Consider the following 14,019-nt stretch of genomic DNA (forward strand, 5'->3'; position numbering starts at 1 on the left):
AAGCGGTGTTTAAAAGAATACAGTTTCCGTGTAATTATTTCTGGTAAAGCTAGCCGTGCGGGCGGCCGGGTGCTGGGGACGCAGCCCGCCGCTCCTATTTCAACAGCTGGGGAGATGGTTCAGTAGATGAAGCAGGAGCCACACATATATGAGGACTGGGACACACACATAAACACGAGTTGGGTTTGGCTGTCCACCTTTAATCACAACAATCTGGAGGCAGAGACAGAGGACACAGGCACAAGCTGGTGAGCTAGACTAGAGCTGGGAAACTCTGGTTTTCAGTGAGATATCCTGCTTCAGAACACATGGTAAAACAGTGATAGAAGACATCTGACCATCAACTGCTGGCATATTTGTGTACTTCCCGGGTGCACACACAATGAGTACACACCACTGCTCTTGCAGAGGACTAAGATTTGGTTTCTAGCACCTATATAAAGTAGCTCACAAACATCTGGAACTCCAGGTCCAGGAAGTCCAATGCCTTCTGGCATCTGTGGACACCTGTATGCAAGTAAGTGGTGTACATAACTCCATACAAAGAAACAAATAAATAATAATATAGGAAGAATATACACATTATATTAAACTTTATCAATGTATTGCCTTCTTTCCACTTCCATTTAGCTGTAAGTATCCAACACATAAAAAGGGGGAACCTACCTTTAGATACCAAAAATTCTACAAATAAAAAATTGTTGAAAAAAGTGTAGATATAAAAATCTCTTTTATTTATAGAGTTTGTTAAATCACAACTCAGCAAACAAGAACCTGCTTTAATACAAGCTGACAAAAGAATAAAAGAAATGAATTTGCCTGTGACTTAAACTAACAAAAATTGCGTGTCTTCATAAAGTAAGAGATGGTTTGCTTCCATTTCCTTAAATGTACACAGCTTATATAGAGATATTAGTAGATAATATAGGCAAAAATAAGCAAATATTGTTAGACAAATACAAAACTATAATGTACCATCATCATATAAAAATGCTTTTAATTGGATTGGCACTAATTGTAAAATGTGACTATAAAGTAGGCTAATTTAAAATCAAATTATAAAGTAGGAGAAACTATGAAGTAGATGCATAAATGTGTATGTATCATCGTATATTAACTATCATCTTACCAAAGACATTGCTTCTGTGGAAAATCCTCTTAGACATTTATTAAAAACCTGAAAACAAAAAAGAGACCCGTTTGTACATATGTGACTTCCAATGGACCCCAGATTTTCAAATGCAGTTAACTATACATTTTTACTCCAGTTCTCTATATGGTATAAAGTTTGGTTCCCATGACCCATGTCGGGCACTTACTACCACCTTACCTTCAGTTCCAGGGGACTCAAAACACTGCTTTAGTCTCCACAGGCCCTACACTCAGATGCACGTACCCCTACACACATAAATTCCCATAAGATATAAGATCAAATGAAAATTCGGTTTTTTAAAAAAGGAATTGACCCTCTCAAATCTCCTGAGGGCAACGTCGTTAGTCAATATTATACTCGCCACAGAGGAAGAGGCTAACAATCCAACACTGCACTAACTGTGTGTTTTCTATCCCTCAGAATAAGTGGCTTGTGCTATGACAATTTTAGTGGGGTATTAGTGATGCTGAAGGAGAAAAGGGCAAGCCTCAAGTTCTGGGCTTTATGTGTGGCATTTTTATCACGCATGAGCACTGTTACCATTTTTATTTCCTCCTAATCCATATATTGTCATTTGGTTTCGGAATTCAATTCAATAAGAATGTTTCAGCCTCCACAACAAACCAAAACAATTCAGACTAAGCATTTCACCCCAGACTTTCAGAAATATTATCCTAACCACAACATGACGAGACAACGCCAGGTAACCGCAGCGCTTTACAGCTAAATCCATAAACGTTCCTTCTTACTGAAGCTTTTATTTCTCTCTAGCATATATGGGGACTTAAGGAGGAAAATAAATACTCTCAAATAAGTAATTTTCACACAAAGTGAAAAATAGTTTGCTTTTGCCAGACCTTGGAGCAATATATGATAATTTAAATGAAAACAAGATTTTAGTCTAATTTAAATGAAACTAAGATTTTAGCCTAATACGTTCAATTGTCTTAACTAACAGATGTGTCAGTTCTAAATTCTAATGTACACACACACATACATACTGCACCTGTTTTTATATACTTAAATACAAAACCCCAGTAACTTATATTTACTATATCACTGAAAACATTTTTAAATATAAATATATATAAAGAAATACAAAAATAACAAAATTTATAGGGAACATATAATATCAAAGTACAGCTGATTTTCACTCAAATATTTACTTAACCTAGAAAAAGACTGGGAAAATATATACTTGGCATTTTAGAAAATTCAGAACATTCAGAAACCAGACGTTACCATAGGCATTTCTGCTGACTCACAAACTGAAAAGCACATTCTTCACCAACCACAACACATACGCCAGGATAATCATACATCCTCCGCTGGTGCCACCCATGCAGCGTTAGTTTCCAGCATGTAGGGCAGTCCTTCAGTTACTGCAAACCTCCACAGGGTGTCCTAGCGGAGACACCACTATGGTAAAAGAAAACGAACTGAAAAAGAATTTATTAGATAACTACAGGAATGGTCTCACTTGAAATGTGATCATACACAGACACTACTGTTAAATTATTTACATTGTAATAATGGAATTGTGTCTGTGCATACACCTGAAAATTTAGAAAGCCATATATTAATGGAGACATTATGTTTGATATTTTTCTTAAAATAAACAGGAGAAAGAGATGGGGAGAGTGCAGCGTGTTGCTCTTACAGGACCCCAGTTCAGTTCCCAGTACCCACATCAGCTCACAACCACCTGAAATGCAAGTTCTTAAGACTCACAAAATGAAATCCAAGAGACCTAGGGAAAACCCTTGAAGAGGCAGGAAGGGTTTGAGTTGTAGTTCGGTGGAAAAGCATGTGCATGACCTGAATAAAGTCCCAAGTTTGAACTAAAACAGAAAAGTGGGCTGGAGATATGGCTCCATCATTAAAAGGTTAAGAGCACTGGTTTCTCTGCCACAGGACCTAGGTTGGATTCCTAGCACTCACATGGTGGCTCACAACTACCAGGACACCTGACACCCTCTTCTAGTCTCTGAGAGTACCAGGCACACATGTGGTGCACAGGCATACATGCAGGCAAAACATCCATATACAAAAATTTAAAAAAAATCAAAAGTTTAGAACAGAAAAGTCAAAAATTCCAGAAATGACAGACAAGAAAACTAGCAGGAAGGATATCAATTAAACTTATCAAAACAGAGGAAAACACTACACAAAAAGGAGGTATGAAGACACTGCAGAACCTTTGGGCTGGAAGCTGGAGTGGTGAGCAGAGTTTAGAGATTAGCACAGAAGAAAGTACTGTGATAAAATAAGAAATACAGAAAGTTGATGACATAAAAAGCTGACACTTGCAATATATCAAAGAAACCTCGAGCCAGAAATGACCAAGAACAAATTATGATGACAAAAGCTAGAAATGAGGTATCACTACCAATCTTATCACAATCAAATACATCAAAGACCAACTTTACACCAGATATTTACTTACATGAAAAGAACAGTTTCCTTTAGAAACAAAAACTGCCAAAAGTTCCCTCAAAACAAAACAGGTAAAAATGCGAGGAGCCAGACCTCAAGTTGAAGTGACAACATTTACTGTCAACATTTCTCCTATAAATATGTTGCTAGGCACAACTGGCTTTACTGGGGCATACTTTAAATGTTCACAAACATTTATGACAGCCATAATCATTCTCCAAGCTATTCAGACCACGAAGAAGATGGGCCACTGACAATCTTTCTCAGGAGAACTGCATTCTTACACAGGTGTTGCCATAGCAAAGTTTCACACTAATAGTCTTGGTAATGTAGAAGCAAACATCTGTAGCCAACTGTTAGAGAACCAAAACCAAAAACAGTTGTTTTAATAGGAAAAAAAAAAATCAATCAAGGTGAAGTACATATTAACAGAGTAAAATAAGGGAACTGGTGATCGGCACTCAAGGTTAACCAAAACGCAACTTCCCATTAAGAAGAAACCATCAGCTGTATGGCACACACCTTTATCGGTGCATTTGGGAGGCAGTGAGTTCAAAGCCAGCCTGTTCTATAGAGTGAGTTCCAGGACAGGCTCCAAAGCTACACAGAAGAACTCTGCCTCCAAAAAAGAAAAAAACCAAACAAACAAAAAAGGAACTATGAGTGAATCAAGATGTGAAGCCATTTGCTCAGTCTGACAGAGGAAAATTTTAAAAGCAGATAAACTTCCTGATAAAGTAATTTGAAAGGATAGATGACTTACTACTAACACTCTGGGAAATTTACTTAATTTTCTAATTTTCCACAGAACTGCTTTCATAAAAACAGAGTCATCTGTCCCAAACAACAGTTACAGTGGTTCTTTTTCTGGTCTGTACATCTTTTTTTTTCTCTCTGTCTTTAATATACAACAAAGGCTCCCAGGATAAGAAGCAGAAGAATATCCAAGTTATATTCCTCATCTCAGAGAAGGTTAAAGTATCACTTCCTTAACTATGACATTTGCTGGGACTTTGGAAGACAGTCATTATCACATCAAAAACGGTTCCTCGCGGTCCTAGTCATCTGTCATAAACTATGTTACATTACACAACTTTAAATAACATACATTTAAAATATCAAAAATACAGTATACTGATGATGGTATGGAAGTCACCCAAATACCTTTCTGGATTAGATACTAACTACAAGTGTACTTTTCTTTGTAAAGTAGTATGCTGAAGGCAAACTTAAAAGAGTAAAGGGGGCTCATGCAAAGGTAAAGAAATGAGAGGTAACGAACTATAGAAATGATCCCTGAAAGTGATAGCCTTTGCTGGAGAGGTTGTGGAGAAAGGGGTACACTCATCCATTGCTGGTGGGAATGCAAACTTGTGCAACCACTTTGGAAAGCAGTGTGGCAGTTTCTCAGGAAATTCGGGATCAACCTACCCCTGGATCCAGCAATACCACTCTTGGGAATATACCCAAGAGATGCCCTATCATACAACATAAGTATATGCTCAACTATGTTCATAGCAGCATTGTTTGTAATAGCCAGAACCTGGAAACAACCTAGATGCCCTTCAATGGAAGAATGGATGAAGAAAGTATGGAATATTAGAGTACTATAGAGTACTACACAGCAGTAAAAAACAATGACTTCTTGAATTTTGCATGCAAATGGATGGAAATAGAAAACACTATCCTGAGTGAGGTAAGCCAGACCCAAAAAGAGGAACATGGGATGTACTCACTCATATTTGGTTTCTAGCCATAAATAAAGGACATTGAGGCTATAATTCGTGAATCTAGAGAAGCTAAATAAGAAGGTGAACCCAAAGAAAAACATCTGGTATCCTCCTGGATATTAACCTTCATCAGGCGATGAAAGGAGACAGAGACAGAGACCCACATTGGAGCACCAGACTGAAATCCCAAGGTCCAAATCAGGAACAGAAGGAGAGAGAGCACAGTAAGGAACTCAGGACTGCGAGGGGTGCACCCACACACTGAGACAATGGGAATGTTCTATCGGGAACTCACCAAGGCCAGCTAGACTGGGTCTGAAAAAGCATGGGATAAAACTGGACTTGCTGAACATAGAGGACAATGAGGACTACTGAGAACTCAAGAACAATGGCACTGGGTTTTGATCCTACTGCACGTACTGGCTTTGGGGGAGCCTAGGCAGTTTGGATGCTCACCTAACTAGACCTGGAAGGGGTGGGTGGTCCTTGGACTTCCCACAGGGCAGGGAACCCTGATTGCTCTTCAGGCTGATGAGGGAGGGGGAGTTGGTTGGGGGAGGGGGAGGGAAATGGGAGGCGGTGGCGGGGAGGAGGCAGAAATCTTTAATAAATAAATAATAAAAAAAAAATTTAAAAAAATAGCAAAAGAAATGAGAGGTAGGAGGAAGCCACTATAACAATCCTTGTCAAAGGGAAAGATTTCCTCATATAGATACTGTCTGACCTCATTACTGTAAATGTATTACCAATTAAAAATCACTCGTGTATTCACGTGAAACTTAAATATATAAAGGGACGTATTTCTAGAGTGTAAGCAAGTGGTAAGAAGAAACGAATCATGCTTACACTACATACCTTATAGTCTTATCTTCAGAACAGCTGCTTTACTTCCACAAGACATTAAAAAAATGACTGAGCTTTCCCTGAAAGGAAAATAAAAGAAGTTAGCGAAGAAGACAGTTTTTAACAATATGTAAGCAAAAGTTAGAATAAATTTTAAAGCATTAGAATTTATGGAGTTACAACACCACTAGCAAAACAGACACAGATACTTGGAGATTCTGAAAAAGGTTCCTTCATAAGACTACCTGATCCTAGAGAAGCTAAATAAGAAGGTGAACCCAAAGACAAACATATAGTCATCTTCCTGGATATTAACCTTCATCAGGCGATGAAAAGAGACAGAGACAGAGAACCACATTGGAGCACCCGACTGAAACCCCAAGGTCCAAATCAGGAACAGAAGGAGAGAGAGCACAGTAAGGAACTCAGGACTGCAAGGGGTGCACCCACACACTGAGACAATGGGGATGTTCTATCGGGAACTCACCAAGGCCAGCTAGACTGGGTCTGAAAAAGCATGGGATAAAACCGGACTTGCTGAACATAGAGGACAATGAGGACTACTGAGAACTCAAGAACAATGGCACTGGGTTTTGATCCTACTGCACGTACTGGCTTTGTGGGAGCCTAGGCTGTTTGGATGTTCACCTTACTAGACCTGGAAGGAGGTGGGTGGTCCTTGGACTTCCCACAGGGCAGGGAACCCTGACTGCTCTTCGGGCTGATGAGAGAGGGGGAGTTGATTGGGGGAGGGGGAGGGAAATGGGAGGCAGTGGCGGGGAGAAGACAGAAATCTTTAATAAATAAATAATAACAAAACAAAACAAAAAGACTACCTGAGAGTTACTATCTTAAAATCACAAAGAACGATCTCCACTAGCGTACACACACACACACACACACACACACACACAACCTATGCAACCCTAGACTATGTAACCTTTGCTACTAATATCTACTGCCAAGGATACGGCTCAAAACATCTTCAGCAAGCAGACTTATTTGCCTTTCAAACCGGGCACTGGCCCAGTTCTCACTAGATACTCACAGAGGTATGGTATGCTTTCTAGGTTGTAAAGCTACTCTATTCATAAATAAGTCTAATTAATCTTTAGAGAATCTTTCTGACGCCCATTTAGACCATTCTTTTACGAAGTCCATACACTGTGGTCAAATAAATATTATCATTTACCTGAGAAAATTAGAGGGCCTAAAATCAATACCATTCAAAATTCAATTTGTTAAACAATTCCTTTAGTTTAGATACAAAGAATGATAAGTAAATCAATTCTTCTAAGTTTTGTTTTATTCTGTAATACTATCGCTTCTTAACAACAACAAAAACAAAGTTTGCGTTTAAAAAAAGTGACAATTTAACAAAGAAATAACTTCCAAATGTGAAATGATAAACTCATAAAGTAGGATAGTCTGGTCAAATCAAAATACCAAGACACAGTGCAATTTAGTTTTTGTTACAGTTCAGTAATAACAATTCTGTCAACTTAAAAAATGTTATTTATTCAAAATACAATCAAAATGTTTCATCGCCAGTTTTCAAAATTTCTTTTGGCTCTTATTTTTAATGACATATATATCATGGATTCTTAGTAAATATCCACACTGATACCTATTTTTATTTATTGAAAAATGTTTAAAAGAAGATCCCCTAATACCTCTCACATCAATATTTCAGACTTAAATATAACTAGCAAAGCTCCAACTTTACTGATGAGTCAGAAACCACACCAATCTTATCCATAAAAGAGTCATTGTAAAACTACAGGCATAAACTAAGGGTATATGATATTGTACAATGATTTAGAGCTAAAATGCCAGAAAGAGTAACATCAAATAAATGGACACCTGCAAATGTCAAACTTCTTTTTGACCTATGAGAGGATGCACAGGGCAATAAACTATCAGAGAGATGAGGAAGGAGATTCATCAGTGACAGGAGAGGCAAGCACTTGTTTATGCAAAGCAAAGTCAGACACTGTCTAACACCGGTGAGAAAATTCATTACACATTTTTAACGGACTGTAAAAAAGGCCAGGAAGGGACTTTACAAATGGACAGTGACTTCAGAGTTGCTAACCAAAGGGATTCAGTCATTGGCATGCTCTTCTTCACAGACTTAAAAGGGTAAGACCCAGAGGCAGAGGACAGCAGCAGCAGTTACTGGAGGAAAAGCAGGAACCTAGTATGACTCTTTTCCCTTACCTCCATTCAGAAAAAGAGTCTAACAATTTGAGGATTTGAGTAGCAAGTCTGTGAATTTGGGAAAGACTCACCATGGCCAGAAAACAAAAACAAATCCCAAACACCTTCCACTCCTATTTGGAAAGACAAACAGGAGTAGGGTCCAAATCTACAGTTTGAGGAAGGTCAAGATGGATCCACACCAGAGACCTCTCTAATATTCAGACTTGAACTCAGGGCTGAAATATGTGTCTCCTCTTCTCTTCCCTAGCATGGATGGGTATTTAAAACAGTTAAGGTTCCTGAACTCATTGCCCATATATTCTAATTTTCTGGAATTTATCTCATCAAGTCTGAAACAAAACTAGATTTCCATGTCATCTCTACCATTTGCTTTCCTGATCTCAGGAATATTACCTAACCTTTCTGCAATGTGGTATCTTCATCAATACAGAAAAGGCGTAAAAGTAACAATGTCACAAGTCTTTGTAATGATTGAATTAACACACACAGCACCTAATATGCCACACAACAGAAAAATACTAAGTTTTTACCATTTATTAGATGGCTAATTTTTTCCTATCCTTTCTAGCAATTATTCAAACAATTATCAACTCTTCCCTACGTTCCTGTCGTTGCCTAATTAGATTTTCTCTCTCTAAGCTTTCTCCATACCACATATTCTTTGTGCAGGAAGCAGAGTGGTCATGTCTTTCTCCTGCTAATATCAACTATGAAACTAACACATCTTTACCGTTACATCCAAATTTCTGGGCATCCATACGACTTCTCTTATTCAAAGGGAAAGTTAAATAAAATAAACTGTCACCTTGAAAATCCCAGTTCAGCTTTCTCAATCTAATATATCAAACCAAAAATTACCTGATGTGTACATATCATAATGCTATACTTATTGTTAATCAGAATTAGAGATTACTTTTAGTATGGTGACTAGATCTATTTATCTTTGTACCTTAGAAACATATTCTAGTGTTTCACAAAACAATAAATGCAGGAAAATTATGAAATAGTTGATCGCCATTGTAATTGTAAAAATAAAAAAAGTCGATCTCTCACAAAGATGCTTAATATAAAATGAGCATTCCTCTTAGGAGGAAAATGTATTCTGAGTTAATAACCTTCTTAGCTAGATACACATTGCTATGATTACAATCTGGCGATTGCGCTCTGAAACCTACTTTGTGTAGTCTATCAGTGGCTAGACTTCCTCCTGGTGCCCTTTGACTTCCTTTATTAATTCAAGTGGGATAACAGCCCTTTTTCACAATGATGTCCAATGAGAACTCAACTAGGGAAGCTAACCACTTGCTGCTGAGGACACCACACACACACACACACACACACACACACACACAAAACACGGTTTTACCGAAAGTATGGCTGATAATTTGCTTTGAGTTTCTCTTATTTTTCTTTAATATGTTAGTTTGCAGTGTTTGGTTAAAAGTATTAAGAGAATATACTTTATAACTTTATCGCAGTTCCCAACACACAGCATGCTTCTAAGGAGCTGAAATGCAATTACTTTCCACCGCTTTTGCATTTGAAGTACTTCTAAAAGCCAGTTTTAAGATTCGTTAGGTCCACTACTTCATCACCATACTTTACAATTTCCAGACATGGGGTTGGGGAAGAGCGGGGGAGTTAAGCACGGATTTTGCTTTTTAATTCCTTTGGCGATTAAAGTATTGTGTATGCACACTGCACCAAAAGCTCCTTGGTTGTCTCCTTCTTCGAACTCGTAAATATCCTGGGTGAAATGAGAACTGATGGCAAACTGTGCAGTCTACCTTGCCTCTTCCTTCTCGGAGTTCTTGCCTGCGCCACTCACTGAGATCGCTAACCTCTGAGACACATGCCTGAGGGCTGGTACCCGGGATGTATCCACTCCCGCCCGATAGCGTTCGGCTCACACTAACCGTACGGAACGGAGTTTCTGCAAAACTGCACCAAATGTTGAACGAAACAGTCCTCGTTCTATTTATCCAGAGCCGGACCCGCTCCTACCCACCACGAACTCCAAACCTTCTCGAGCTCACCAGCAAAACACCCGGGAAACTAGAATGCGCCTGGACCGACGCGCACGTGACGTCAGGAGCGCGCCTGCTGCCGGTCGCACGCATGCGTACTCCGCTAGGACGGCCCTGCAGCTTGCCAGGGTCTTGGCGCCTAAAAAGCAGCGAGAAGGCGGGCGCGGTGGCAAAGCCGCGCACCGTCGGTCGCAGCTAACCAGGCTTCTCGCCGCTCCCCTTTGCACGCCTCTCGCCGATTTCCGGGTCCCTCAAAGGAGACAACTCCTGCCTCCAGCGGGAGCGGGACGGGCTTGTAAAATTCTTAAATCCTGTGCTGGAGAGCTGGCTCAGACGTTAAAGGCTCGGCTCGTAACTGCAGATAAGATTCCGAAATCCTGTAGCCAACAGAACCCTGCTCCAAACCAGGCATTGGTTCCAGATTCCATTCTGTTCACTAGAAGCCCTTCAGGCAAAGGCGTTTATTCACCTTCTGTTAATCATTCAAATACAACTTTTACGAGGATGAAAATACACGAGAATGACAATGTTATTTGTTTTCCAGCAGTTTGGGGGGCATTTATGTTCTTTTCAGGTTAAGTTGAGGAATCTCGTCATTATCTTATAAAGCTTCCTGTATTCTCCACACCCGTGCGTTCATAAAACGTAGACGAACTAGGAGCAACAACCGAAGTGAAATTCAAGGACTGCCCACTACAGGAACATAAATAAGGCTCAGGCCAACACTGTCATTCTGCTATCCACTTGTGAAATACTATTTATCCTCATTTGTCCTCTGTTTAGCTCACTGTATGGTTTTTGGATCCTGGCTACTTTGTTCCTAATGCAGAAAACCAGAAGAAATGCCTCTAACTCCAGGTGAGGGGCAGGAGGCAGCCTCTTCGGCAATAAGCAAGCCGGGAGTTAACAACCAGCAAACTCCAGCAACCACAATGGTAATAGAGGGCGATGCTCGCGATAGCTTCATTATAACGGGCTAACATTCTGCAGGAGTGGGAGGAGCAGTGACACAAGCATACTTCGTAGCCTGTGTTAAGTGTCATGTGCACATTCAAAGTCCCTCTTTCCCAGAGAAAGCAAACCTTCTCCATTTGTGAAAGGCGCATTTTTGTTTGCCAATTCCCAGTAAGTGAAGTAAGCTACTGTACTATTCCTTATGAAGTTTTGCGTTTTCTTCAGAATTAACTCCCCATTTGATTTGTATCCGACATCAGACAAAGCTTCTACCCAGCTAGTGACACTCACTTCCATCACAGTAAAATGACATATTCCATCATATATTCATGTTTTCCCCATTAATCGCTTTCCCTTGGTATTTAAATACATGCTATGCAGTCGAAGGTTACTAAGAGCAGGGAGAGCTATTTCATTTTAGAACCAAGGCTACTGCACAATGGCTAATAGCCGTAAATATTTATTAAATGAACAACGTGCAAGGGAAAAAAATACAGCCAGACAGTAGTTGCACATACCTTTAATTGCAGCACTTGGAAGGCAGAGGCATGCAGATCTCTGTGAGTTTGAAGTCAGTATGGTCTACAGTGCTAGTTCCAGGACAGCTGGGGCTGTCACAGAGAAACCCTGTCTCAGAAAAAGAAAAATGTCCCATGCCTTCCCTTTAACATCACTTCTTTCATTCTTCCCGACCCTCAGAGGACTACATAAAAACTTTCCCTGATAAAAGCCAGGAAGACCATTGCTAAAACAGAAGGGCACGTTTTGTCTCCAATTTGTTAATGAGTCTGAGAACACCATGGTTTTGTTTTCAAGGATTAGCTTAAGTTATGTAAACTTAAATTCTTTTTTAAACTGATTTTTTTTTCTTCAAGAAATATATAAAATGAGATTCCCACTGATTAATAATGAACATCAAAATTGGAATGGGAATTTTATTTTATCAGCTCATATGTAAGTATAAGGAGTCAGTGTAGTTAACAATTGATATAAGAAAACATTAGGAGTGTTATTCCTGGGGAAGATAATTTCTCCCTACTCAGCAGGCTTTAGTTACTTGTATTTTTTGTCTGGGTTCAGGACCCTTGAGATTCCTGCCTCTTTATTTATGTTGTCATTGTTCTTGTCTTGTTTTGGCAGTCATATTGTTGATATATTAAAGATATAGCTTCCAAGTCAATTTCTAGGAGACACAGTCCTAGACACAGACCTCCCGGTCCTTTGGCCCTTACAATCATCTGTCCTCTCCTCTGATGTTATCTGAACCTTGGGGGGGGGGGGGCTGTATATGTATCCAATGGGGCTGGGCAGCCCATGATCAATTGTTTTCTGAATTTTGACCATATGTGGCTTAAAAGCGATTTCAATTTGCTACCACCTAGGCCTAGTTTTATTTTTACTCCTTATCAAATAAATCCTTTATTTTTTTCTGTTCGTCTTTTTTTTTTTAAGATTTATTTATTTATCATGTATACAGTATTCTCAGTACTCTGCCTGCAGGCCAGAAGAGAGCACCAGATCTCATTACAGATGGTTGTTAGCCACCATGTGGTTGCTGGGAATAAAACTCAGGACTTTTGGAAGAGCAGGCGGTGCTCTTAACCTCTGACTCAACTCTCCAGCCCTTCTGTTCTTCTCTTTAGCATACACACACACACACACACACACACACACACACACACACAGAATCTAATTAAGATGTCTACCAGAAGTATATATTATAACAATATCTACTTGTTACAATGCTTATTCTCAGTGTCTCTAGGATGCCAGCACTTCCTACAAACCAGATAATTTATAATCCTGTTTCATTTCATGATTTCCAATTTTACAGCAGAGTTTGGAATACAGCTGACTCCAAAACCTGTACTGTATTTCCTCACATCCACTATTAGTTTGTATGAGTGGAGAAAGTTGAACATGAGTGATTAGCACATTTAAAAATAATAAAATAAAAGGACGGATTGAATAACTAGAAAATGTTTTAATTATATGTTATTACCAAAACAAGTTTCTGGTTTCCTATGCCAATTGAAAACAGCTATTCTTATTTTAATGTTTAATGTATCAACTGTTACATGCTATGATTTTTAATATATTAAAGAGTTTTGATATAAAATCTGTAGCGTACAGATGTTCCTTTCCAAAAACTATTTAAAGCAAAATTTCCACTAATAAGTAATGAGTATCACAAGTGGAATGGAAATTGTATTAGATAAGACATGACTATAATTAGTTAATACGGTTGTTATAAGTAATAAATGAAAGATAAATTATATTAATTTGAAATTGACATTGCTTCTTAGTATTTTCAAATTGATTTTCAGTATTTTTGAATATCTCAATATTGAATTCTTTCACTCAATAATTCAATATATCCACTTTTTTACATTTTAATATTTATATGCTCTATTTGCAGTATATTTATTCTGCAATCTACTGTCATCATGTATATTCCTTGTATGTATATATATCATCTTGTACTTAAACATGAGATTTTTCTAGCAATAATTTTTAAGACTGAGTATTGAAATGTTGCCTGGACCTAGAATTTACTGTTCAACCGAGGCTATCCTGGAACTTGTGATCCTCCTGCTTCAGCCTCCTGAATGCTGAGAATTCAGATCTGTAAGGCTATCTCGCCGAGACACAT

The 14,019-nt window shown here is 38.8% G+C and overlaps 1 protein-coding gene across 2 annotated transcripts in view; it reads right to left on the reverse strand.

Moving 5' to 3' along the window:
• The window catches only part of Pot1 (protection of telomeres 1), a 64,786-nt gene extending 54,331 nt beyond the window's left edge, over nucleotides 1-10,455 (reverse strand). The window contains exons 1-3 of one of the 2 annotated variants that reach the window (XM_041675589.1): nucleotides 10,302-10,455; nucleotides 6,175-6,242; nucleotides 1,130-1,177 (exon numbers count right to left, since the gene is read on the reverse strand). In XM_041675589.1, the coding sequence (XP_041531523.1) occupies nucleotides 1,130-1,138 (9 nt within the window). In that variant the 5' untranslated portion in view covers nucleotides 1,139-1,177; nucleotides 6,175-6,242; nucleotides 10,302-10,455. The remainder of the gene's footprint in view (nucleotides 1-1,129; nucleotides 1,178-6,174; nucleotides 6,243-10,301) is intronic. The other variant, XM_041675590.1, reaches the window with a different exon arrangement.
• Between the last annotated feature and the right edge of the window lie 3,564 nt (nucleotides 10,456-14,019).

Source organism: Microtus oregoni, unplaced genomic scaffold (assembly GCF_018167655.1).
Source record: "Microtus oregoni isolate MIOR12 unplaced genomic scaffold, Mior012 000026F_ref0000081, whole genome shotgun sequence".
NCBI lineage: Eukaryota > Metazoa > Chordata > Mammalia > Rodentia > Cricetidae > Microtus > Microtus oregoni.